The 25,720-nt window shown below is 35.0% G+C and overlaps 2 protein-coding genes, 1 long non-coding RNA gene and 1 other non-coding gene across 5 annotated transcripts; 2 read left to right on the forward strand and 2 right to left on the reverse strand.

Moving 5' to 3' along the window:
* The first annotated feature begins 9,189 nt into the window (after positions 1-9,189).
* Positions 9,190-14,522, forward strand: LOC25502539 (cold-responsive protein kinase 1). 2 transcript variants are annotated; one of them, XM_013590087.3, is made up of 7 exons: positions 9,190-9,386; positions 9,765-9,879; positions 10,563-10,678; positions 10,782-10,992; positions 11,490-11,556; positions 11,725-11,875; positions 14,027-14,522. In XM_013590087.3, exons 2-7 carry the CDS (start codon positions 9,816-9,818, stop codon positions 14,414-14,416), a joined length of 999 nt encoding a protein of 332 aa, XP_013445541.1. In that variant the 5' UTR covers positions 9,190-9,386; positions 9,765-9,815; the 3' UTR covers positions 14,417-14,522. The 2 variants fall into 2 exon arrangements, with proteins under 2 accessions (XP_013445541.1, XP_013445540.1); XM_013590086.3 differs by having other exon boundaries at positions 9,192-9,386; positions 11,319-11,556.
* On the reverse strand, positions 13,348-13,451 carry LOC112417659 (U6 spliceosomal RNA). Its single transcript, XR_003008252.1, has one exon. It is a non-coding gene; the product is annotated as a U6 spliceosomal RNA (small nuclear RNA).
* Positions 14,523-16,437: 1,915 nt separating the features above from the next.
* LOC25502540 (uncharacterized) lies at positions 16,438-21,534 on the reverse strand. The gene is made up of 6 exons (XM_013590088.3): positions 21,383-21,534; positions 20,831-21,135; positions 20,700-20,752; positions 20,275-20,312; positions 17,594-18,206; positions 16,438-16,965 (listed from the first exon to the last, which is right to left on the reverse strand). Exons 1-6 carry the CDS (start codon positions 21,400-21,402, stop codon positions 16,786-16,788), a joined length of 1,209 nt encoding a protein of 402 aa, XP_013445542.1. The 5' UTR covers positions 21,403-21,534; the 3' UTR covers positions 16,438-16,785.
* Positions 21,535-23,764: 2,230 nt separating this feature from the next.
* LOC120577674 (uncharacterized) lies at positions 23,765-24,964 on the forward strand. The gene is made up of 3 exons (XR_005643644.1): positions 23,765-23,998; positions 24,094-24,174; positions 24,328-24,964. It is a non-coding gene; the product is annotated as an uncharacterized lncRNA (long non-coding RNA).
* The last annotated feature ends 756 nt before the right edge of the window (positions 24,965-25,720 follow it).

Raw genomic sequence — 25,720 nt, forward strand, 5'->3', positions numbered from 1 at the left:
ATCTCTTTCTTCCCGCGAACATCTTCCGGAAAGTATCTCCTCAGGAACTCCCTCCTGAACACAGCCCAAGTCACAACAGTACCTTCTTGCTCTAGGGTAGGTAGAAGGCTAACCCACCAATCATCAGCTTCCTCAGCAAGCTGATGCGTACCGAATCGCACTTTCTAAACCTCAGTGCACTGCATCACACGGAAAATCCTCTCGATCTCCTTAAGCCACGTCTGGGCTCCATCAGGGTCATATCTTCCTTTGAAGGTTGGAGGATGATTTCTCATGAAGGTCTCCAACATCCTATTCTCAGCAGTCACACCAGCATTAGGCTGATGTCCAATAGCTTACGCCATAGTCTCTAGTGCAGCAGCAATCGCAACATCGTTTCTTCCAGCCATTCTGATATTCTACAACAAGTAGCAGCAACAACATCAGATAGTAATACAAATATTACTAAGACTCGACAAGACTCTTCTAATTGACCGGACGGACCGACCTGCTCTGATACCAATTGTAACACCCCGTTTTCCCAATATAAAAATTTCTTAAACATTTATCAGAGTAAACAGCATAAACGGGATATCACATGCAAACTTAATCCAAAATCAGTTAAATAACAATTTAACTTTCAACAAATTACTTAAACAATGCAGCGGAAATTATTTCATAATCCTTAAATCTTTTTGGCACGTAGGCCCCATCAAAGTATTTCAAAAGTTAATCAACATTATATAAATAACATAAATGTTTCACGTAATAGAATGAAGCATGCATATCAAAACCCCATCCCGTTACGTATCAGAGCGACCTAGACGACACAGTGAGGCAAGGCCACTCACAACAGCAAACTGCACACTTAAGCACGATCACCTGCAAGTTACTCATACGAAGAGCAACATTTTCAAGCAGAAGGGGTGAGATTTCATAACACAATAACATTAATCAATGTAATTCGAAATCATAAATTAACATCATAATCAGTCTTAAACAACATAGCATCTTTGATAAACAATTATCAAGTAATCACAGCTTCAAGTCTTAATCAATAGCATATACATCATTAAACTCGACAAATGCGACAATGCAACTTAGACACTTATATGCATGTGGTACCAATCGTCATCATAAGTATTAATATACTTTCATCGTGCGGAGGACAAAGCTCCTAAACGTGCGGAGGACAAAGCTCCTAATCGTGGTGAGGACAAAGCTCAATGAATGCTAATGCATGGACTCTAACAACAAAGCATCTTAATCAACTTATCACATATACATCCAATAATTTGGAGTTCTTCATCAGCTTATTCATAGACATGCAACTTAGTTAAATAACATTTGCGGCATAATCAAATCACAACAGGTTTAATAACAAATCATTCTCAACAATTTCTTGATCATTCAACAATAATTCAAGTAAAGGCAATCAATCCATATTTCATTTCATAATCTCTTAACAGTTCATAAAAACTTCACAGTTCATAGTCATTATCTTTAATAGGTCACATTAGTACCTAAAGTTCTTTTCCTAACCAAACCAAACAGCTCAGGTCTCACAATCCTCAAAAGCACTCAGTTCTGGAAGTGCTCGCGAGGCGAGAGCATCTGCTCGCCATGGCGAGTACAAGCCAGAATCCCAACTAAGGTTGTTCCAGGTTCAATCTCGTTCTAAATCCTTCCCTAATCAATAGTAGGCCCCTAAAGGTACTCAAAGGCATCTAAGGTTTAACTCAAAAGTCGAAAACTCAGAAAATGACATACTCTCTGGTCAAGCTCGCTATGGCGAGTAGGGTTGCTCGCTGTGGCGAGCTACGTCTGGTAACTCGTGAGGCGAAGGAAAAGGGGCTCGCGTGGCGAGCGATGAACATTCATCACTCGTGAGGCGAGGATCATAGCTCGCTATGGCGAGCGATGAACTTTGGCTCGGGCAGAATGCAGTTTTCACATGATTATCATCATCTAACATGGTTCTAAGCTTAATTTCACATCCAGAATTCATCCTAAACATATTCTAAGGTTATAGGACGGTTTCTACATCAATCTAAACAAATTTTACCGTTTGATCATCAATTTTAGGGTTTTGACCTAATTTCAAAACTTTTCTAAATCAATCCTAACGTTGTCAATTAATCATCAGAATTACAACAATCAATATTACTGAATTATTAGTCTCACCCTTACCTTGTTTGAAGAAAATCGCAGCACTCTAAGGTGGTTCTCCCTTCTCTTGGCTTTTTCTCCCTTTTTCCAAACTTTGATCGTACGTGCAATTGTTTTCTAAAGGCTAGGTCTATCTCTTATATACTTCTTCCTAATATCTTATCTTACCTCACTTTCTCCCCCAAAACTATCTAAAATCTCAAAACAGCCCTCAACTAAATATTTTTATTTTCTTTTCAAATCTTATTTTATTTAACAATAAAATAAATAAGTCCCATAATCTTATCAAATTACCAAATCACATCAAATCTTTCAAATCGACTTAAATCATATTAAATCAACAAAACTCACACATATATTATATAAATATAATATAATTGCCTAAACTCGATTAAATAAGGATGGGAAAGGATGGGAAAGAGGTGAAACCTCGCGATGTTGTGAAAAAGATAATGAGAGCATGGAAAGCTATGGTTGAATCGCCCACTCAAGAGTTATATGCAAATGCATTAGTGGAGTTCCAAGATTCATGTAGTGATTTCCCAATTTTCCTAAATTATGCCATGACTACCTTGAATGAAGTGAAGGAGAAAATAGTGAGGGCATGGACATACCATGTGTTGCATCTTGTTTGCAGAATCACCAACAGGGTAGAATCGGCTCATGCTTTAGTAAAGAAATATTTGGACAATAGTGTGGGTGATTTGGGTACTTGTTGGGAGAAAATACATGACATGTTGGTGCTTCAGTTCACTGTGATACAAACAACCTTTGGATAGAGCGTTACCGTGTTGGAACATAGATTCAAAGATGTCACTTTGTACTCCGGCTTAGGTGCTCATGTGTCTAGATATGCTTTCGACAACATTGCTTTGAAAGAGACACGTTGTAGGGAAACTTTGTGCATGGACAAGGAAATTTTTGGTTGTGTTCAAAGGACATCTTACGGGTTACCATGTGCATGCGAAATTGCTACTAAACTCCTTGAAGAGAAGCCAATTTTATTGGATGAGATACACCACCATTGACATAGGTTACGTATGGGCGAAGAAAGTAATGAAGTTGGTTTTTTTTTGTCGAGGTTGAGTTGAAAGCTATTGTAGAACGTCTCAAGAAACTCCCTTTCCAAATGAAGTTTGAAGTCAGTGAGGGTTTGCGGCAGTTGGCATTTCCTGAAACCACCATGATGTCTCCACCACCAAGAAAAGTACTAACCAAGGGAGCCAAAAAAAAAGTGGACATTGCGAGGTCTAAAGGAAAAATTACATCGACTAGTCGGGTCCTTTCTTCGTGGGAGGATGTTGATTCCCAAAATCCGGATAGTCAACCGTCACCATCACCAACAACATCATCATATAAAAGAAAAAAAGGTGTTCGTCTTGGTAAAACATCACTTTCCCCACTTCCACCACATTCTCGGTATCCAAAGCCTAAGGCTTCACGGTTATGAGGCCTATTGATTATATGTCACGCTTCATGCTTCCATTTATTGAAAAAGTGGTGGATGTTTTAGGCGATGGACATTGTGGATTTCGGGCTATAGCTGAGTTCATGGGCTTGACCGAAAAAAATCATATCATGATTCGTACACATCTTATTCAAGAGTTGAAAAATCATAGAGATGATTATGTTGAAGTATTTGCGGATGAGGATCGTTATAACTACATTTTAAATGGCTTACATCCTCCCGCAAATATGAAAGGTTGTGCACATCTTGTCGATAAGTGGTTGACTTTTCCGGACATGGGACACATTGTTGCTAATTACTACAAAAGGTGTGTGGTCGTGTTAACAAATCTTGAAGTTGGAAACTCGGAATCTTTTTTCCCACTAAGAGGGCCACCACTGTAACGCCCTATTTAATTATTTGATTATTTTATTGAGTTTAGAGTCTATTTATATGACTTATGTGATTTATATGATTATGTGATGTGTTGTTGATTTATTAGGTGACTTATTTTATTATTTAATAGAATAAGATTTGAAAATAAAATAATATTAAGTTGTGGGGGCTGTTTTGGAATTTAGAAGAGTTTAGTGGGATAAGTGGAAATAAGATAAAGAGGGTTGCGGAAATAAATAGGAGAAAGTAGAGTCATAATAGTTTTCATGTAAAACAGGTTTTTGGAGAAAAAGGGAGAAAACAAGAGAAGAGGAGAACCAAAGAGGAGAAACTTGCAATCGATTAACCTAAGGTAAGGGTGGGATTAACATTCTTTAATTCTAGGTTGTATAATTCTGAAATTGAATTTAACATGTAGTTGTTTATGAATTTGGGAATTAGGGTTAGAATTTAGAATTGAATCGTTGGAAGAAGTAGGTAATCTGATGGATTAGGGTGATAAAGGATGTTTAGATTGCAGATTATTCACATACTAAGTTTCCAATCAGTTTTGGGGTTTGGGTTGATGGAAATTGGGATTTTCGCTTGAAAAGTCGGTGTCTAAACGTTTTTGCAAATAAGGGATTATGTGAGGTTTGGAAATCGATTTTTGGGTGGTTGAAACTTGAATTTTTTTGTAGATTATGATAGGGCTAAGTGTCAGGAACATGTAGGTGAAAACGGCATCGAAAATAGATTAACGGTTTGTTTTTTATGCGCAAAAACGTGAAGGTTGAAAATCTAATGATGTCTGTCAAACTATGATCGTGCCACGATTCGGGACCAACATGCCACGATTTTGATCAGTATTTTAGTTCGTATGACTCTGGAAAAATCGTGCCACGATGGGAGACCAACGCCACGATGCTGTCATCCAAGAAACCTTAAAAATGCCATTTTCTTCACTTCAATTGCTTCCAAACTTCTTCCTAAGTGTAGGGATTTTATCCTAACCATCTAGAGATGTTTTTAGGAAAGAAATAACTTTGTATAAAGGGTCTAATGAGTTCGTGAGTTGGTATTTGGGGTAGGAATGGAAGTTGTTTATAAAGGTATAGTCTTTCAGTGAATCTAAACTAATATGGTTTAATGTTGTTGGTTAATCTAAGCTACATATATTATGTGAAAAATGTATGATATTGAAAATATCGTTGTTTATATCATTCAAGTGGTTATTATTAATGTTGCTATGTTGCAAGTTGTTTATGTTGCTGTCTCTGCTGTTGTTGATTATTAATATCATTAAGTTGCAAGTGTTAGTCTAAGTTGCAAATTTGTAAGTTGTTGTTCCAAGATATTGGAGTCATATAGGTTGTTGAAGTTGTCTAAAGTTGTAAGTTGCTGAGTCCATGCATACTCATTTAAGTTGAGGGCTTGATGCCCTATGAGCTTTAGCTCTTTACGTTGAGGGTTTGATGCCCTGTGAGTTTTTGCTCTTTAAGTTGAGGGCTTGATGCCCTGTGAGTATAATTATACTCTATATGTTGAGGGCTTGATGCCCTGGTTGGTACCACATGCATAATTAAAAAGTTATAGTTGTATTGTCGAGTTGAAGTTGTTGATGTTACATTGTCGTTGTCATTAAGTTGTCATTTTTCAATGAATTATTAATGAAGTACTATATGAAGAATTATTATTATTAATTAATGATGTTTAAGTTGTTAAATGCATTTGATGAATTATATGCTTATTATTATTGAATGTGAAATCTCACCCCTTCTTCTTGGAAATGTTGCCTCTACGTGTGTAACTTTCAGGTAATCAAGGATAGCTGTTGAAGTGAGTTGACTCTCTCACATGTCGTCTTAGGGTCGCTCTGATACGTAAGGGGATGGGGATCTTGCTTGGTTTCCATGTGTTGCGTATTTATTATGATTCTACATTGAAGATTTGTTTAAACTGGATTTTAATAAGTTGTTTAAGTTGAGGTCGTTGTGCCAACACGATGTTGAATTTAAATGTTTTCCGCTGCATTGAGATTTAAATTGATGACATGAGATGATTGAAATAAATAGTAATTATACTATGTTTATATTTGAAAGAAGTGTAGCATCCTGTTTTAGTTGTTTGCTCTGATTTAAAAAAAAAAAAAAAAAAAAAAATCAAGTTGGGAAAACGGGGTGTTACAACCACCCCCGGGTAAGCAAAAAACTCCCATCATGTGCCTCGGGATAATTCCGAATCATTTCGTGCTTATTTACTTGAAGAATGGTTGTCCACTACCCCCATCATCTACGGAGTGGCACAATCACAAGAAAGAAGATGCGGTGACTTGGGAAGATGAGAATTTGGATCAACATGAGTTGTTCCGAAAGTTCATGGCTATTGAAAGTGGAAAAAAACCGCCGAAACCACAGAAGGAGTCAAACAAAGCGGCGCCTATTTTGTTGGACACTCCCGAAAAACCAAAGCAACAATTTGAAGTTATTGCGGAAGATGAGGAATATTCTATTTCACTTTATCTTCCCATAAATAAGTGAAGTGATTTATGTAGTGAAACCAAAGATTCATGTAGTGATTTCCCAATTTTCCTAAATTATGCCATGACTACCTTGAATGAAGTGAAGGAGAAAATAGTGAGGGCATGGACATACCATGTGTTGCATCTTGGTTGCAGAATCACCAACAGGGTAGAATCGGCTCATGCTTTAGTAAAGAAATATTTGGACAATAGTGTGGGTGATTTGGGTACTTTGTTGGGAGAAAATACATGACATGTTGGTGCTTCAGTTCACTGTGATACAAACAACCTTTGGACAGAGCGTTACCGTGTTGGAACATAGATTCAAAGATGTCACTTTGTACTCCGACTTAGGTGGTCATGTGTCTAGATATGCTTTCGACAACATTGCTTTGAAAGAGACACATTGTAGGGAAACTTTGTGCATGGACAAGGAAATTTGTGGTTGTGTTCAAAGGACATCTTACGGGTTACCATGTGCATGCGAAATTGCTACTAAACTCCTTGAAGAGAAGCCAATTTTCTTGGATGAGATACACCACCATTGACATAGGTTACGTATGGGCGAAGAAAGTAATGAAGTTGGTCTTTTTTGTCGAGGTTGAGTTGAAGGCTATTGTAGAATGTCTCAAGAAACTCCCTTTTCAAATGAAGCTTGAAGTCAAAGAGGGTTTGCGGCAGTTGGCATTTCCTGAAACCACCATGATGTCTCCACCACTACGAAAAGTACCAACGAAGGGAGCCAAAAAAAAAGTGGACATTGCGAGGTCTAAAGGAAAAATTACATCGACTAGTCGGGTCCTTTCTTCGTGGGAGGTTGTTGATTCCCAAAATCCGGATAGTGAACCGTCACCATCACCAACAACATCATCATATAAAAGAAAAAAAATGTGTTCGTCTTAGTAAAACATCACTTTCCCCACTTCCACCACCTTCTCGGTATCCAAAGCCTAAGGCTATCCTGGTTATGAGGCCTATTGATTATATTGCACGCTTCATGCTTCCATTTATTGAAAATGTGTTGGATGTTTTAGGCGATGGACATTGTGGATTTCGGGCTATAGCTGAGTTCATGGGCTTGACCGAAAAAAATCATATCATGATTCGTACACATCTTATTCAAGAGTTGAAAGATCATAGAGATGATTATGTTGAAGTATTTGCGGGTGAGGATCGTTATAACTACATTTTAAATGGCTTACATCCTCCCGCAAATATGAAAGGTTGTGCACATCTTGTCGATAAATGGTTGACTTTTCCAGACATGAGACACATTGTTGCTAATTACTACGAAAGGTGTGTGGTCGTGTTGACAAATCTTGAAGTTTGAAACTCGGAATCTTTTTTCCCACTAAGAGGGCAACCACCCCGGGTAAGCAAAAAACTCCCATCATGTGCCTTGGGGTAATTCCGAATCATTTCGTGCTTATTTACTTTAAGAATGGTTGTCCACTACCACCATCATCTACGGAGTGGCACAATCACAAGAAAGAAGATGCGGTGACTTGGGAAGATGAGTATTTGGATCAACATGAGTTGTTCCGAAAGCTCATGGCTATTGAAAGTGGAAACAAATCGCCGAAACCACAGAAGGAGTCAAACAAAGCGGCGCCTATTTTGTTGGACACTCCCGAAAAACCAAAGCAACAATTTGAAGTTATTGCGGAAGATGAGGAAGATTCTATTTCACTTGATCTTCCCCAATCACTTGGTCTTTAATGAGTGATTTTTTTGTCGGTGTTAGTCCTTTTTTTTGGTAGAAATTACACCGACGTATATTTTGGGATCGAAATTGTAACGCCAATTTTTTGTGGCCAATATATAATTAAAATTATGTAATTTATATTGATATATATGATAATATGACTTTTATGTGGTGAAACTAGTGCAATACTTATTCGTTATTAATTTTTACGCATTTGATTTATTCGTTATTACTTTTCATTTAATTTTGTTCTAATTTATGATTCTTTTCTTAAAGCTTTTGTCAAGTGAAACATGTCCGAGGTTGCAAAAATTGAAGGCCGTGTTAGGTACTCCGCTTTTAAAAAGACAATTAAGGTTATGAAAACGCCGAAGGACTCTCTTGATGATTTGAAGACACAACTTAACACTTATTTTGAGCATCTTGGTAAAAATCAATATACTCGTCACTTGTTTGGTCAAATGCCATACATAGACCTAGGAGAAAATGGAGATGAATACGCATGGAAAACGGCAAGCTATATGTCTTGGCTAATTGAAGACGATAGCGACGTCGGATTTATGTTTTGAAATATGGTGGAAGATAATATATTATATATGTATGTTCGTTCTATATGCAATTGCGTTGAATGTAAGTAGGGATTTAATTTAATGATGTGTAATGAGTTGTTTAATTATGGACACTTTGTAACGTTTTGATCAATTTCAAACGTTTGTGTAATTTGAACCTAATGTCGGTTTGATTTAATTATGGATAATTGTAAAAGATATTGTATTTTTCTTGTTTATGATCGAGTTTCATTACAGATAAAAACTGACCGAAAAATTGATTGAAAATGCTTTAGAATTATACAGAACCCACTGTCTGCATAATTGTCGAGGTGGCAAAAAACGTAAATTACTTGTGTGTCTTAGTCATATGCAACGTGTCAAGAACAATTCTCACCAAATAGACATGTATTACTGGTGGGTGTTTTGGAAGTTCAACATGACAATAAATAGATCAACTTCACCGAACCAGCGGTCGCCTTAAAAGCATTACAATTTTGATTAAAAGTCATACATACAGAGTCTCTCTCTCTCTCTCTCTCTCTCACATTTTCTTGTTCGACGCGAGAAAAGAAATCCTGAATCAACGAATTTCACAACACAATACTGCACTGCCTGGAGCCGTGCTTGGTTTTACTTCAGGTTTCTTTTTTCACCTCCCTTTCTATAATTTCCCTTTTCTTTCTTTCTACCTATTTTCAACATTTATTTATTTCTTTCCTCATTTTGGATTTACTTTCATTCAATTATATATACTATATTCTACTGAGATATGGGTTGGTTGACCTTCAATCTCATGTTCAAATAAATACTATTTAAATTAAATTTGACTTTTATTTGCCTATTGACTGGCTAAGCTAGAATAACTAATAGTACTATTATTATATGTTTCATTTAATTATTAATATTAGTTTGGAAATTAAATATTCAAGATTCAATATTGTCAATATCAGAATGGATTTTCAAGCTTTTGGAAGTATTTGATGATATGTTGATTCTCATTTATCTCTTAATTCACAGTTTAAGTTTGTTTGATCAATTGGAGCACTGTACTGCACTGCGGTTACTCTCATGACTTGTTGCTCTCAATTTTTTAGGTCTTCTTCATCCACACGATTCACCGGAACAGATATAGGTAATCTGTGATCTCAATTTATAGATCATCTTCTCCCTTTCCTTCGATATTATATATGGATTCAATTAATTGCTCTATGACTTGATCTGTTTTAGCAATTCTATAAAGTAAACTTATTCTAATAATTCCATTTCATTAAAAGCTGCGTCAAGCAAAATGGCTGAACATGAGAAAGCGTGTTCTGACAACCAACATTTTTGACACTTTCGGTTTCCTAGCACCAGAGGCTGTTGACTTTTACATAGAGTTCAAAAGGTCATGCATAGCAATGTCATGTCTCATAGGTCTATGAATGTTGTGTTCACGAGGATTGGTTTTGCCATCCAAAAAGGTCTAGCGGCGCAGCTTGTTGCCCGCTTGCCTTTTATTCAAGTGTAAATAATGGTTTATATATATATAAAAATTAATGTGGGTGAATTTTTCTCAAAAAAACCTTTGGCCGAGATGTTTCTATAAGTTTTTATATATAGGAGATGTATCAAGTGAGAGGAGGGGAGTTGTTATATTGAGAGATGAGAGGAGTAATTAACATCCATCACATTAAAACCAACAGTTAAGATGCTTTCAGCTTTAAAACCTATTAAAACCATGTGATTAATACATTCCCTACATATATATTCAAAACTTTGATCTATTTCAAAATGATTATGGTTAATTAAGTTAATGTTTCTATGTTGCAACAGATATTTCAGAACTTCACAATGTCAAAATTTACACTTATAAGGAATTGCGAATTGCCACTTCAGGGTTTAGTCTTGCAAACAAGATAGGGCAAGGAGGTTTTGGATCAGTCTATAAGGTGATTGCATTAGTATGAAATCGCCTAGAATTCACAAACAAATATATTTGTGCTTTTACCAATATTTCTTGTTTAGTGACTGATAGCATCCTCCACTGTACAGGGAAAGTTGAGAGATGGATGCATGGTAGCTATAAAAGTTTTATCAGCTGAATCAAAACAAGGGGTCCAAGAGTTCTTGACAGAAATCAAGGTGATCTCTAGTATAGAGCATGAGAATCTTGTGAAGTTGAATGGTTGTTGTGTGGAAGACAATCATAGAATTTTGGTATATGGCTATCTTGAGAACAATAGCCTAGCACAAACACTTCTTGGTAAGTGATTTGTCATAATTTATACTCTCTCCGTCCTTGTATATAAACCCCCTTTGCTTTTTTCACATTTCTTAAGAAAATTTGTTAGTGCAATTAATGTGTCTATTTTTTGTGTTAATATCACCAAATTGTCCATTGTTTGTATAAGTGTTAAATTTGACTTTTCATATTGCAAGATAAGTTAGTAGTATTAATTAGGGGTATGTTCAAGGAAATAATAATAAATGGATCTAGTAATTTGAAAAGAGGTTTATATTTAGGGACAAATTTTTATTCAAATGAGTCTTACATATCATAATAATGTATTAGTCATCATGAGTTTATAGGTTCAGGCCATAGTAGCATTAAATTCAGTTGGCTTGTAAGGCGCAACATTTGCATAGGTGTTGCTCGAGGGCTTGCATTCCTTCATGGAGAGGTTCGACCACATATCATTCATAGAGATATAAAAGCCAGCAATATATTACTTGACATAGATCTCCAACCCAAAATTTCAGATTTTGGCCTTGCAAAGCTTATCCCCCCAAACCTGACTCATATTAGTACAAGGGTTGCTGGAACTGCGTAAGTTCACTTTTCTTTATTTACTTGTTGTATAGTTTTTTAGTTAGTTAATACCAGTAAATGACAGATTTTGTAAATTTCAAGTTTGTTAGGCCTATTAAATTTAAGAAAATATTTTGGTTCCACTCCCCTGATTTCCTTCCTACCATGCCCTGTTTGGTTTTGTAGTGGTTATGTCGCACCTGAGTATGCAATACGAAATCAAGTGACAAGAAAATCAGACATCTATAGTTTTGGAGTGCTACTATTAGAAATTGTTAGTGGGAGGCCCAACACAAACAGACGCTTACCTGTTAAAGAACAATATCTTCTGACAAGGGTAAGGTTCTTTCTTTGTGAAAATATTGAATAACAGAAACTTGTATAAGGTGTGAGTGAAATATTATTTGAGATTGACATATGTCAACAGAGAATTTTATTCTTGGAGCTCCTTCAATGTCATTTCACTTTCTTTATCTGTCACTAAGTCTTTGTTTTCATAAATAAATCCCTTCAGATATATTGTTGCTACGACATATGCTCCCATATTGACGGTGTTTTAAACAACCTATTAATTGGATATCGGTTTATTAGAAGTATAATTTATTTTGGAGGGACATGCCTATATGTTGTGGTATTTTCAAGAAATTGAATGAACAACATGATAAATGATCATATAATACTTCAATAGCACTTCATTCTTTTTTAAAAATATTTTATAGTGTCCTTAATTTAAACAAGAAAAGTAAGTAATCCCCTCCAAAATCCTCCAATCAAACATTTCCTTAAGAGTTTATGTTCATCCCCGTCACCACTTTCTTTCCTCCTTTCTCATGGTAGTCCCTTGAGCTCCCTTATTATAGCCATCTTTAACATATCATGTACATTAGGAGGTTAGGTTAAAATGTTAGTCTTTAAAGTTGTAGCTTAGAAGACCACAGATTATGTCTGTGGCAAAATTACACCTGCGGTCCTTTAAGTCTGACCTTTTTCCTGGATTGGTCCTTTACGTTTTATTTTCCCGAATTGGTCATTTAAGTTTTATTTTCCTGAATTGGTCCTTTATGTTACATTATACTTTCACTGGTAGCCTTTTTAACAAGTTCCTTTACAAAAAAAGCACATGTGACATTTTTAATAAGATAAAACTTACTTAGACATGTCAGATATGTTCAAATTCAGATAAGCTTTATTCTCACTTTTTCTTAATTAATTCTAAATTCTCAAACCCAAAATTTTTAAAACCAAAGTATCTCATTGTTCACAACAATGTCTTCTTTTAGTAGGAATGGTTAATATTTACAATCCTAAAACAATGAGTCATTTATCTTTAGTGAGGTGTGACAAATGGACACTTGAATGTTGTTCATCTCTAATTGTACAAAAAAAACTGTGGTTCCAATATTCCAAAAATATAACATAAAAGACTACAATGTAACAAGATAACTTAAGGGCTAATAGTGCAAACGAAATATCATAAAGGACCAAGTCGGAAAAAATAAAACTTAAGGACCAATCCAAAATAAAGTTTAACCTTCTGAACTTACAGCTCATTCTCAAATTTCAATTGGAGGTTGCAAAACATATTAGGTAACTGTTAAGCCTGCTATGTAGATATCCCAAATGAACGAGCTTTTAGTAATATCAAATTTGTAGATTCAAGACATACTTGAGAATGGTTTCTTTAAGTTAAGTGTCAAGGAATGAAAACCTATTCCCTCAAACTTTGGAATCTGTACATTCATGGTTTCAAGGTTTAGAGCGAATTGGACATAGATTCCATCTCATATATTTCTTTGATCTGAATTGTGAATGAATTTACGATTCCTGTTAGGATATACGGTTGATTCTTGCACAGGGGTCATGCTAATCTTCTATATATTGTTCACATTTTATCAGATGTCCACAAATGGGATATTTGAGACACTTAAGGTGGGTGGTCAAGGGGACGGGGTAGGCACAGGTGATTCATCAATATCAATGGAAAGAATGGCTTCAACATAGCTAATGTTTGGTGTCTAGATGGTGTATAAAATCAGTTTGTATTGCTGTCTATTTGTTCCGTACACCCTTGTTGTATGCAGCATTCAAAGGGGCTTAATATACCTATTTGTAATTCAGTTTTAAGAACCATTGGTCGGCACAACTTGTGCTTGACTGGTCTTCATTGAAGTTTTGTCCTATGAGAAGAAAAAAATAAGGGAAATTACTGATTCTAAGTTGTTCTCTTTCAAAATGGCTGCACTGGTGCTCCCTTATATTACAATAAAAATTAATTGATCTTTATGATTAAAACTAATAAAATAAATCTCTACCACTCATTTATTTTTAAACAATATATCAACGGTTAATAAAAAGGGATCAATGGTGTATCTTTTGATGGGGTATACCTTAGAATGCAGCGGTAGGATGTTAAAGGACATTATATTATCAAGTAGATAAGTAGAAATTCTACTCTTGATGTATGACTGACATATAATGTGTCATGCAGGCATGGGATTTGTACGAGGAAGGGGAGCTAAAAAATTTGGTGGATGTTTTTCTAGAAGGGGACTTAAATGTTGAGGAGGCAGTCAAATTTTGCAAGGTTGGTCTTCTTTGCACGCAGGACTCTCCTCAGCTCCGGCCTTCTATGTCCACTGTGCTTAAAATGCTTATTGGTGAAAAAGATGTGAACGATGATAATATGATAAAACCAGGCATGATATTTGAATTTGTAGATGCCAATGACCTAGGGAACAAAAGAGGTAAGGCTGAAATGGAAAGTACATGTACTTCTTTGTTGGCAGGTTCAGGGAATCAAGATGATTCATCTTCATCAGGAACTGGGACCTCTTTTGCTACCATGACGTTCACAGCTATTTATGATCGAACCAATTAATTTGAATTGAGTGTTGGGGTAAGCCCTATTAGCTAATTAAGTAGATTGGATTCATTTTTGTATCACGACATTAATTTATATATTTTTTATTCGTCGTTTTTTGTTAGTCCCTTTGCCATTTTTTTAGAGGACCTTTTTCCAATTTTACTGTGGATTAAGAAAAATTGATAGTGTAATTAATATATACATTTTGAGTTAAGATCCTCTCCATTTGCTTAAAATAAATGGACAATGTCATTTGGTAAGCGATAGATACAAGTATATAATGGGTCCTACCGCTAAGTGAGTTCCATTACTATTCATTATTTTCAAACTTCTTTGTCTCTTTATCTCTCTAAATAGAAGAAATTGAGAGACTAACAAATGAAGAGGATCTTAACTCACATTTTGTCTATGACTATTACCAAATTGTCTTTTGCTTATAAATATTGACTTCATGGATGTTATCATTGTTTGGATGGTTATGAGGCGGCACTAGATCTCAATCATTATTTATAACATGAGTAATTAATTTATATGAGGATGTTTTAGTTCACGTGTTTGTCCTATGTTATGAAATATGGTGTGTTAAAAATAAAAAAGGCTTAAATGTTCTTTTGGTCCCTTAAGTATTTATTTGGTATCGCTTTGGTCCCTTAACTAAAAAAAAGATTGTTTGAGTACTTTATCTTTATCTCTGTTACCTGTTTTGGTCCCTTCTGTTAAAAAAAATAAAAAAAAAAACGTTAGGGTTTGTACTATTCCTCTTCTTCCGTCTCCTTTCATCCTCTTCATCATGATCTTCATCATCAACAACACACCAACCCAGAAAAAAATCTTTTTCAATCTTTACCAATTTAGAACCCAAAATCCACCATTTCTTCAATCTTATTCTTCATAGTTTCCTAAAACCATTTCCATTTTTCTCTCTCAACAAAACCTTGAATCTAGAAAAACGACAGTGGATAGTAGATCCTCCCAGAAACGGCGACGATGACTGTTGATGATGAGTTATTGAACTCGAAAATGAATCAATGTCTTGCAAGATGAATTTGGGCATGGTTAAATAAAAGAGGGGTTATGGATTTGGGTTGAAGATGAATCAATGTCCTGCAAGATGAATCAGTGGATATTTTTTATTTTTTATAGTTTTTTTTTTATTATTTCCTTTTTTTCTGGATTTAATTGATGAATATGATGAAGGTTTTGATGAAGATGAAGAAGATGATAAAAAAAGCTTAAATGCTCCTTTCGTTCCTTAAGTATTTATTTGGTATCACTTTGGTCCCTTAATATTTCCAGAGCCAATGCCAAAATGACACGTGTACCACACTTAACGTTTTTTTATTAAACCTAACAAAAACCTAATGGAAGGGACAAAAAAATGTAACGAAAATTAAATTAAAGTACTCAAACAATCTTTTTTTTAGTTAAGGGACCAAAGCGATATCAAATAAAAATATTTAAGGGACCAAAAGAGCATTTAAGCCAATAAAAAATGTTTTGAAGAGATTGATGTGACCACCCTTATTCAAAAAGGCACAAAAGTCTATTGTGGTGTTGTTGAAGATACTGAATGGAAGTTCAAATTTGTTTCTGATGTTTGTTGGGCCACCCCCTCTTAGTGGTTGTATTAAGCTTAACATTGACGGAACTGGTTTGATAGAGAACGGAACGTAGTGGGGTATTGGTGTTACAATGAGAGATGTTAATGGTGTCGTTGCTGCTAGTTGATGGCAAACCCTTTCATTATTAGATTCAAAGGTATTTGAAGCTTTAACTATGCAAAAAGGTTTTGAAATTGCAAAATTTGTTAAGCAAATCAAACTTTGAATAATCAACTGAAATGACCTAACTTTCAATAGCCAAATACAGATAATTCCTATGCCAAGAAGTGATTACATGTTCTATATCATGAAATCCAAGTAGAAATGCACTTAACTTCAATGTGCCTTATTTTTTGTCATCTACCTACCTATCTATATAACTACACAAAACAAGAGATGAGTGTTTTTCTTTACAAAGAAACAGAGAAAAAGGAATAAGAACAAAAATGTTGAAATTCAAAACCAAATTAAAGCACGGATATCCCAAGATTAAAATACTCAGACCAGTTTCCTAGTCTACAACAAACAAACTGCTTACATTGTTTTGCATATACCTCATACACTATTCTGTTACATGGTACAAACTAAAATACATACACAATATTTCAAGTAAACCTGTATTAGAATCTATGAAGCACGGATACGGACACCGGACACAACACTGACACGCCGACACAGCTAATAATTTAAAAAAATAACATAATTCAGTGTAATTACAAGTGTTGGTGTCGGACGCGACACGTGTCCGTGCATCATAGATTAGAATGCAAATAAGATTCCATATCAATGGAGTTTCCCCTTTATGACTTTAGCAGCCTGTATCTGATCTGCAAGTGATACTTTTTTCTGCATTTTCTCTCTTCTGATAAGCTCTAAATCCAATTTACCGTGAGTTGGAAAATTGGAATAAATAACGTCTCCTTCTCTAGCTACTTCACTTCTGATGATGTTATTTACATGATTCTGAAGACAGGAAAAACATACCATCATTAGTAGCTAAAAGGAAATCATACCGTCGTTACTCGTTAGTGCCACTTTCATTAATATTTAATAGTAATTTCACCTTTCCCGTAGTTTTTATTTTTACTAAAAAAAAAGTAGCAAGGATGATTACATACATATTAAATAACAAAAAAAAGGGTCGGGCTCAAAATACTCAATTGAATATAACAATCAAGGTTGCAGCTAGAATTTTAAGATTTATACATCACTCTAGAATACTATGTTCAAAATGGCATATTCCTAAGATAAATGCCTTTTTAATCTGCTTCTATCCTTAATCCAAATACATGCTATCATCATTAAGTTTCTAATAAGTCAAACCAATAATGCAAGTGTTTTCAAATTTCAACAGAAAAAGCTCTTGACAGAAAATGGATTCAACAATTAAAATTCCTATTTCTATAAGTCCAAAAATGGGAACTAACTTTGCTCAGTATTCTCCTTTGCCTTTCACTAATCTATAATTGCACATTTTAGCTGAGATTTAATTCATTCTGTCATCTCAATACTTACACTAATCTCATTTTTAATTGACTCATCATGTTGCATTTATAAACAGCCAATAAATGAGAAAATATTGAATGCCTACCTTAGTTAATTTAGAGCCAAGTTTGAATTCTTGAGTAACGTCCTCGGCACATTTGTCTTCCTCTGCATTTTTGTATGGTTGATTCTTTATATTCTCTCTAGCTTTTGTCCTCTCTCGGAGATCTTTTCTCTTTTGAGTGAGCATTACCTTTTTTATCGCTTTTATCTGTGCTTCTTTCTCCGCTTTTATTTTTGCCATCTCTTTGGCCTTTGCCTTCTCTGTAATACGCTGAAGCTGATTGAGAAGGATCATTTCTTCTTTTATCTTTTCGTAGCTATCCCAATCAAGTTCTTCTTCTCCACTCCCTCCTTTCTTCGCTGCTTTGGCTATGATTTCCGTCCACAAATGAAAGAATTTATTTGCTCCAACAATTGCCATCAGCTTTTCTTTTTCCTTTTCCTCTGCCTGCAGAATTCGGTGGAACTCAAGTTGTTCTTTTATCTTATCATAGCTGTCCCAATCTAACTCATCTTGACCACTCCCTCCTTTCTTGGCTGCATTTGCTATGTTTTGTTCCCATAAGAGGAAAAACTGCTCCCCTGCCCGCTTTGACTTCAGTCGCTCTTCCCAGACACGTCTCAGAGAATAACTTATCTTTTCCTTGATCTGATCACTGCAGGAAGGTTGGTAAAAGATTGGAGAATGAATTGCCATTAGCTACATTCTATTGTTATTCATGCCAAAGATCAAGACAACCTAAAATTTCTGTCTAAAAATATTTACAAGTACGTATATAGTATACCTAATTGAAACCAACAGGACGAACAATACCTCGCTGCAACTACAATACTAGAACAATTTTCTTAGTAGAATATATTACTATTAGAAGGATGTTTATAACTAGATTGAAATTAGTTTCTAGTTGGCTTGATCATCTGAATCCGAATAATTTGTTATCATCTTGTATTCATTATCATTGATTTTAATCTTACTTTATTTATCAGATAAGGATAGAAATAGAGCATACTCCTTATTGAAAACACAGTGAAATGATCGAGAGGTGGTCTGATTCTTGTTTGATTTCTCATTTGTTTGTAATTGGTTTTGAGTATTCCTTGTACTCCCTATTATATACTTTTGCAGAAAGAAAAAAAAAAGTGAAATATGCATGCATTTCTGTTTCTTTTGTTCTTAATTATATTATTGAAGTGGCTACAGGAGAGAACATCAAACAACATTGAATTTTTTTCAGACATAAGGGTAACAACCTCGATGCAACGGTAAAGTTGTTGTCACATGACTGAAAGGTCACGGGTTCAAATCCTGGAAACAACCTCTTGTGTAAAAAACAGGGTAAGGCTATGTACAATACACCAATTGGTGAGACCCTTTCCCGGACCTTGCGTATGCGGGACTTTAGTGCACCAGGCAGCCCTTATATTAATAAGGGTAACAGAAATTGGATAAAAGTATAGAATGACCTCAAGGTTTAGACAAATAAGCCCATGAATATATCCCTTAGAGAAAAAAAACAGCAATAACTTGCAAATTCAGATGCTATATATCCTAAAAAAACATTGTTTCTTTTAGTAGTATTAGTATATGTTACAATCGGTTTCTCCAAGCCAAGTAACATACAATAAAACAATGCGATCATCACAAGCATGTTGCCTGTGCTCTTCCACCAGAATTATGTACAGTAGGAACATTCCATATTATTGGAATAACCAAGCCCCACATAGATTAAAGATAAGGTCTGACCAAAGTTTATAAAGAGAGGCACCGCTGACCGTACAAGTTGGTTGCGTAAGGTTGTGTTAGGTCCAATATAAAAACCTAATATGATATCAGTGCCTATCCAGGATCCGTTGGGTCACTGAATATCAGGTTTTTGCTATCAAGCCACTCCAGTCACGCTCCAAATGTTCAATCCTGGGCGTGAGGTTGAGCCCAGTCACGCTTCAAGTTGGTTGCGTAAGGTTGAGTTAGGACCAATATAAAAACCTAATATGATATCAGTGCCTATCCAGGACCCGTTGGGTCACCAACTATCAGGTTTTTGCTATCGAGCCACTCCGGTCACGCTCCAAATGTTCAATCCTGGGCGTGAGGTTGAGTCCGGTCACGCTACAAGTTGGTTGCGTAAGGTTGAGTTAGGTCCAATATAAAAACCTAATATGATATCAGTGCCTATCCAGGAGCCGTTGGGTCACCGACTATCAGGTTTTTGCTATCTAGCCACTTCGGTCACGCTCCAAATGTTCAATCCTGGGCGTGAGGTTGAGTCCGGTCACGCTACAAGTTGGTTGCGTATAGGTCCAATATAAAAACCTAATATGATATTAGTGCCTATCCAGGACCCGTTGGGTCACCGACTATCAGGTTTTTGCTATCAAGCCACTCTGGTCACGCTCCAAATGTTCAATCCTAGGCGTGAGGGTAGGCCCAATATAAAAACCTAATATCTTATAAAGAGAGATAGATATGTTATTAACAAAGGATTTTTTTTTTTTTTGGTTACATTAACAAAGGATTATGAATATTCTTTCTTGTGTGTGAAATATTAATAAATTATGGAAACTGAAGAGTTCAAGACCAAATAATTTTTCCTTCTCAATTAATCCTTGATAATTTTCATAATTTGTTTTTACATACATAACATAAACATGATTTTGCAGGGTATAAGATTACAATCTGTCTTGAGGAGGCGTACATAATTTTTTTTTAGGTCTTGTGTTTACCTATGACAACGGGGATGTTCAGCCATCTTTTTCTTCACCTGAAAATTTTTTAGTTGAAGGGGAAAATGAATATAATGAATGTCCAGAAGTGAATCATGGGACAGGAACTACCAAGTAAAAGAAAAAAAAATATTGCAAAACCAACTAGCATCTGACTAATGAGGGAAAAGAACCACATAACCAAAATAGTATCTCAGAGTCCTTAAATCAAGGTTTTAAATAGTGGTCACTGCAACATAACTGTTTTTAATGTTCCCAAAACCACAATATGACCACAATTGAGGCCGCAGTTAACTGCGATTCTCCGCAACCTCTACTTAAAACCCTGCCTAAATCATTTCAACAATAAGGCATGTCAAACTGTGATGTGAACACAAAAATAAAGGAAGACTCCAATCTAAACAAAGACTCTTACTTGACTTCACCTTGGGGTCCTTCAAAGCCTCTAATGTTCTCATCCTGATTCGCTCACGGGTCTCTGCAATTGGTTTCATAATAAATCACTTAAACAACTAAATGATCCAAAAATGGTAAAATAAAGTCGAATGTAAGGTACCTGCAGTGTGTTGCCTTCCCTTATTCCAAGGTACTCTTCCTTTGTTTGCTAGTCCTATTCTCATTCTCCTCATTCTCTCCTTATCATTAGATTTTAGAGAGTCGACATTGTTCAAATAATCAAAAGAATCTTGTTCAACATTGTGGTGTTCGGCATCAACAGAAAAAGACAATGTTGATTTAGGGATTGTTGGAGGGGAAAATGTACAAGCGCAATCCAACCTATTGCTCAAAAGTTGTTGCCTTGAATAATAATTGTTGGGAATATGAGTCAAAGGAGTGTGTGGAACAGACATTCCTCTCACACTGACAACATTAATAAATAAGTCAGTAATTATGAAGCACAGACACCAGACACGACACACGACACTGACACATCAACACCAATAAAATTTAAAGAAAATGACATAATTCAATATAATCACAAGTGCCAGTATCGTGTCGGACACGGCAATTGTCCGACACCGGGACAAGCCTTCAATGTCCGTGCTACAGTAAAGTAAATAAATAAGCATAACACAATAAATACAGTGTGAGGGAGATGTTACATTACATTGAGTTGAAGTAGAGCATGTTGGAAAGAGCAGTTAGGAAGGTGAAAAGGAAAAATGAATGAGTTGGAACTCAGACAGCAGCGGCTCCGGTTCTATCTACATGTGGTCTGAATTATATCTTTTTTCTTTTGTTTTAAGACGAGATAAAGGTTTCAAAGTTGGGCCATATACTATTTTTTAATGCTGCTTCATTTTTAATTGGATAGGATTACTTCATACTGTACGCACGCCAGTTTTTACCGACACACCATCTTGTTTTATTTGAGTCTGGTTAACGAGTGTCTCTGGAGTATTTTTTAAGCATTTCAAAAGAAGAAATTATTTTATTAAAAAAGTCAAATACTTCAATTTACGATGCATTCTTTACATAAATTTTCAAAATAAGTTACTCCCTCCGTTTCAAGATGAGTGTCACTTTAGCCAAAAAGTTTTGTTTCAAAATGAATGTCACTTTACATTTCCAATACAACTTTAATTGTTTCTTCCAACTTTACCCTCGATAAATACTCCAACCTTTCTCTCACAGAATTTTCAATGCAACTTTAAGTTTGTCTTTTTCTTATAAAGTAAAGACAATTTAGTAAAAGAGTTATGTCTAATGATTATTTCATTTTATTCATTAATATGTGTACAATTGGCTAAATCGACATTCATTTTGAAACAGAGGGGGTACCTTTTAAAAGTCTTGAAAAGTGATCCAGGGATACTTGTTAACATTTTTATTTTTATTTTTCAAAAGTCTCATCTCTTTTAGCATGTGTTTGTCTTTTTTTATTATGTGGTGAAAAAAATTAAGGGTTAAATATGTTTGTGGTCTCATAATTTATGCAATTTTGAGAATAGTCCCTACATTTAAATAAATGTTTTTAAAATTCTTACATTTTACTTCATGAATGACATTTGGTCCCTGCAGTCTATTTTTGCTGATTTGGCAAACAGAAGATGCCACATCAGACGCCATGTGGCCTCGTTAATGACATGGCATGCCACATATTAAAAAAATTTAAATTTAAAAACATCATTATTACTATTCTACACCACTACACCACCATCAATCTCTTTTATCTTCTTACACATCATCATTTCACCTAATCTCGTCTTTATCAACACAACTAAAGTCACAACAACCACGCTCAAATATTAACTCAAAAAAACAACCACACTCAAATATAAAATCACCTAAATAAGGAGAAAATCGAGGGTTAAGAAATATGAAGAATTGATCTAAATATCTAATGCCATAACCTCCATTTGTAATAATCACAAACACAATGAGTAGCTTGAAAACCATTCCCCAAAGAAGAAGAACCATTATGTGATTTCAAAGGCACCTTCAAATCACAACAAACCTTAGGTTTCACATGCCAATCTTAAACAAACGATGTACACATGTGTATAAGTTTTAACACCTCTACCCATTTTTTCATTTACCATTAAATCATGACCAGAATTTGATCCAACATCCTTGTTGTGTTAAACAAGTCCCGACTGCCACCGATGACGATGTGGTGAGAGGTTCTATAAATTATTTTATGGCTTGGAAACACTTATTTATATAAAAACCTAACTGGCAAACAACTAACCTCATGATCAACACTTTCTTCATCTTGGACAATTGCTTGCCCCACGTTTCCACTAAGGAAATCACTTCCAAGCTTGAAATCATGCTTTCCCGCCTTCATTGCTTGACTTCGACGCGAGCTCTCTTCGACTTTGTTCCATTGAACTTCAAATCACACGTTAGCTTGCTATTTTGTCGAAATCTTCAACCTTGGAATGAGAAAGTCTTCGATTCCTGCAAAGTAAAAAGTCAAACAAATGTTGACCATATTAAACAAGATAGTTGAATTTACAGGCTAACAATCTCATGACTATTTATTGCTATTGACTTAGTTGTTGAGATGACGTTATATTTGATGATGTAGTATGGCTTACGACATGGCTACTTGGATTTAAATATTTATGTTGGTTGACTGTTGGAAATGTTTATTTAAATATAGTCGTGGTGATGTTTTATTCCAGTGTAATATTTTGAGAAAATGTATTATTATGCATGCCTGGTGATTTAATTGAAGATGTAACATCTAGATTCTACAAGCCCATCTCATGTTAGCTGCCACGTTTATGATAATAGACCGTCGTCATTTATTAGATTGTAAATAGCTAATGAAAAAACAATGAATTTCTTTCCTAAAAAAAAAAGTGATACGAGCATTTTTTATTTTTTCAAAAGGAAAATGGGGACAAAAATTGCACAATTGCTAATATATCTATACCTATTAATAAAGGAAATATTATTTTTTGTACATCCCAAAATGCCCTTACTTGATGGCAGTTATTAAAAAAAAATCTGCTTTACCCACTAATCACACACCAAAGCATAACTACTGTGTTTTTCTTTGAAAAAAATCTGGCTTACCTACTAATCACACTCACAAAAACATAATTGCTACCTTTCTCTTTCTCACAGTTGCATAAACAATCATAAAAAAACAACTGCTTCCATTCTATTTCTCACAATTGAATGGTTTAGTTCTACACAATTTATTAAACAATTATTCAGAGAAAGGCCCCTCAATGACACCGTTTGCTTCTAACTTCTCCATCACTTTTTGGTACGTCATGTTTAAATTTTGCAATGGAATACTTGATCCTTTCTTATGATCTTGTTGCTAACTCAAATGGACATCTCTTATATTGCTAATTACAGAAATTTATAAGCACATACTTAATATTGCTCTCCTGTCATGAAGAAACAACCCACCAATAGCGGTTTCCTGAGTGTTCCATGGTGCATGCATTTTTCTTTTGATTTTTGTTTCAGTGCAATAAACAATTCTTTAGTGATTTTATATTTATCCATTGTTTCTATTATATCCTTCATTTCTTTCCTATTATGTTCTCAACAAAAATTTGTTCTTCAATTTTGCCTTCATTATTGTAGGGGAGGCGTGGCCTAGATAGTGAGATAGGGAACCAGGGACATCGCGTCACATTCTTTTTCTAGGGTAATGTGCAACAGGTAAAATACAAACACCAACTTCAGTGCTTGCAGGTCGGGTTTTTATGTACGACACACTTCAGAAAGGATTTGGTGACCGATGATTGGAATCCCTAGAGAAATGTTGTTTCTTTTGAGCAATTAAATGTTGTTGTTGACTTTTGTCTTCCACAATGAATGGTTCCTTAAACAATTAGTGCTCATAACAGGTTTCTTAATTAGCTTTTCACTCAATTTTCTTTCCTTAATATTCTTAAGATGCATGGCTACGAAATTGGGGTTTCAAAAATGTGGCCATGAAAAGTATTTCACATAAACCATGGAGTGGCCAAACTGACCAAGGGGTCCATGTCGTCATTGCCCGTCTATTCTCATACTGGATTTTGCAGCTATTCATTATGGAGAGTAAAATTGGTAATGTTTTTCTGTTTTTTCTTCTGGCAGGATTAATGAAATAAAAATTGTCCCTTATAGTTATGTGGTCCTATTCATAAGAAATTTTGGATCGTGTTTTTACTTTATGGTACGTTTTTAGGCGTAGCTATTTTAGAACTAAAATGTTTGTGATCTTTTTTCCCACAAAAAAAATGATTGTGATCTTTTTATTGTTTTATTCATTTCTATGCCACTTTGCTGTGAAAACCCTAGAGAAGATAAAAACCTGAGAAAATGAAGGTTCCGACATACGGTAGGAAAGATTTGCAAAAAAAAGTGGAATGATGAAACATATATTAGTTCCAATTCACCATTGTGGATGAGATTATGGTTGGATGAAGGACTACACAATAAGAAACTTACTCAGTGGTGTTGGGCATTATTTCAAAAGCAAATTAGATGGAAAGATGAAAGTTTTTTTTTTTTTAATGCATGTTTGATGAATGATTAAAATTTGAATGCTTGGATTGGGTTGAACCATCTTTGAAAATGTAAAGTTGTTAAAATATGTTGTGGCCTATAAATTGTGTTGCATTTATACATGTAGTACGTATTTCAATTTTAGAACACGATTTAAGTACTTCTTTTTAAAAGTTAGAGTAAACTACACTTCCTTATTTGAATAAAGGTTAAACTACATTCATCTCCTTAAGAACACACACAGTATAGAGAGGTTGTAACTTATGAATGTTAGAGGACGGAAACAATGGACAACATAAACAACTAAAGTTTAATTGTATATAGAAGTAGTTAATATTAGTTAGATTGGATTACATTTTAACTGTTATACATATTTATGTGAAAATTAAATTATACAAATAAGAGTAAATATAGTGTATACATATGTTATCGCTTTTATCGGGTTTTTAGTTCTTATATTTGCGAACTACAAACTATATAT

This window comes from Medicago truncatula, chromosome 8 (assembly GCF_003473485.1).
Source record: "Medicago truncatula cultivar Jemalong A17 chromosome 8, MtrunA17r5.0-ANR, whole genome shotgun sequence".
NCBI lineage: Eukaryota > Viridiplantae > Streptophyta > Magnoliopsida > Fabales > Fabaceae > Medicago > Medicago truncatula.

Coding starts and splice junctions, on each gene's coding strand:
- LOC25502539 (XM_013590086.3), top strand. CDS start 9,816: ATGACTTGTTGCTCTCAATTTTTTAGGTCTTCTTCATCCACACGATTC. Junction 10,679..10,781: donor GTTTTGGATCAGTCTATAAG/GTGATTGCATTA, acceptor TCCACTGTACAG/GGAAAGTTGAGAGATGGATG. Junction 11,876..14,026: donor AACAATATCTTCTGACAAGG/GTAAGGTTCTTT, acceptor TGTGTCATGCAG/GCATGGGATTTGTACGAGGA.
- LOC25502540 (XM_013590088.3), bottom strand. CDS start 21,402: ATGCTCTACTTCAACTCAAT. Junction 20,753..20,830: donor GGGAAGGCAACACACTGCAG/GTACCTTACATT, acceptor AACCAATTGCAG/AGACCCGTGAGCGAATCAGG. Junction 16,966..17,593: donor TTGGCTCTAAATTAACTAAG/GTAGGCATTCAA, acceptor TCCTGTCTTCAG/AATCATGTAAATAACATCAT.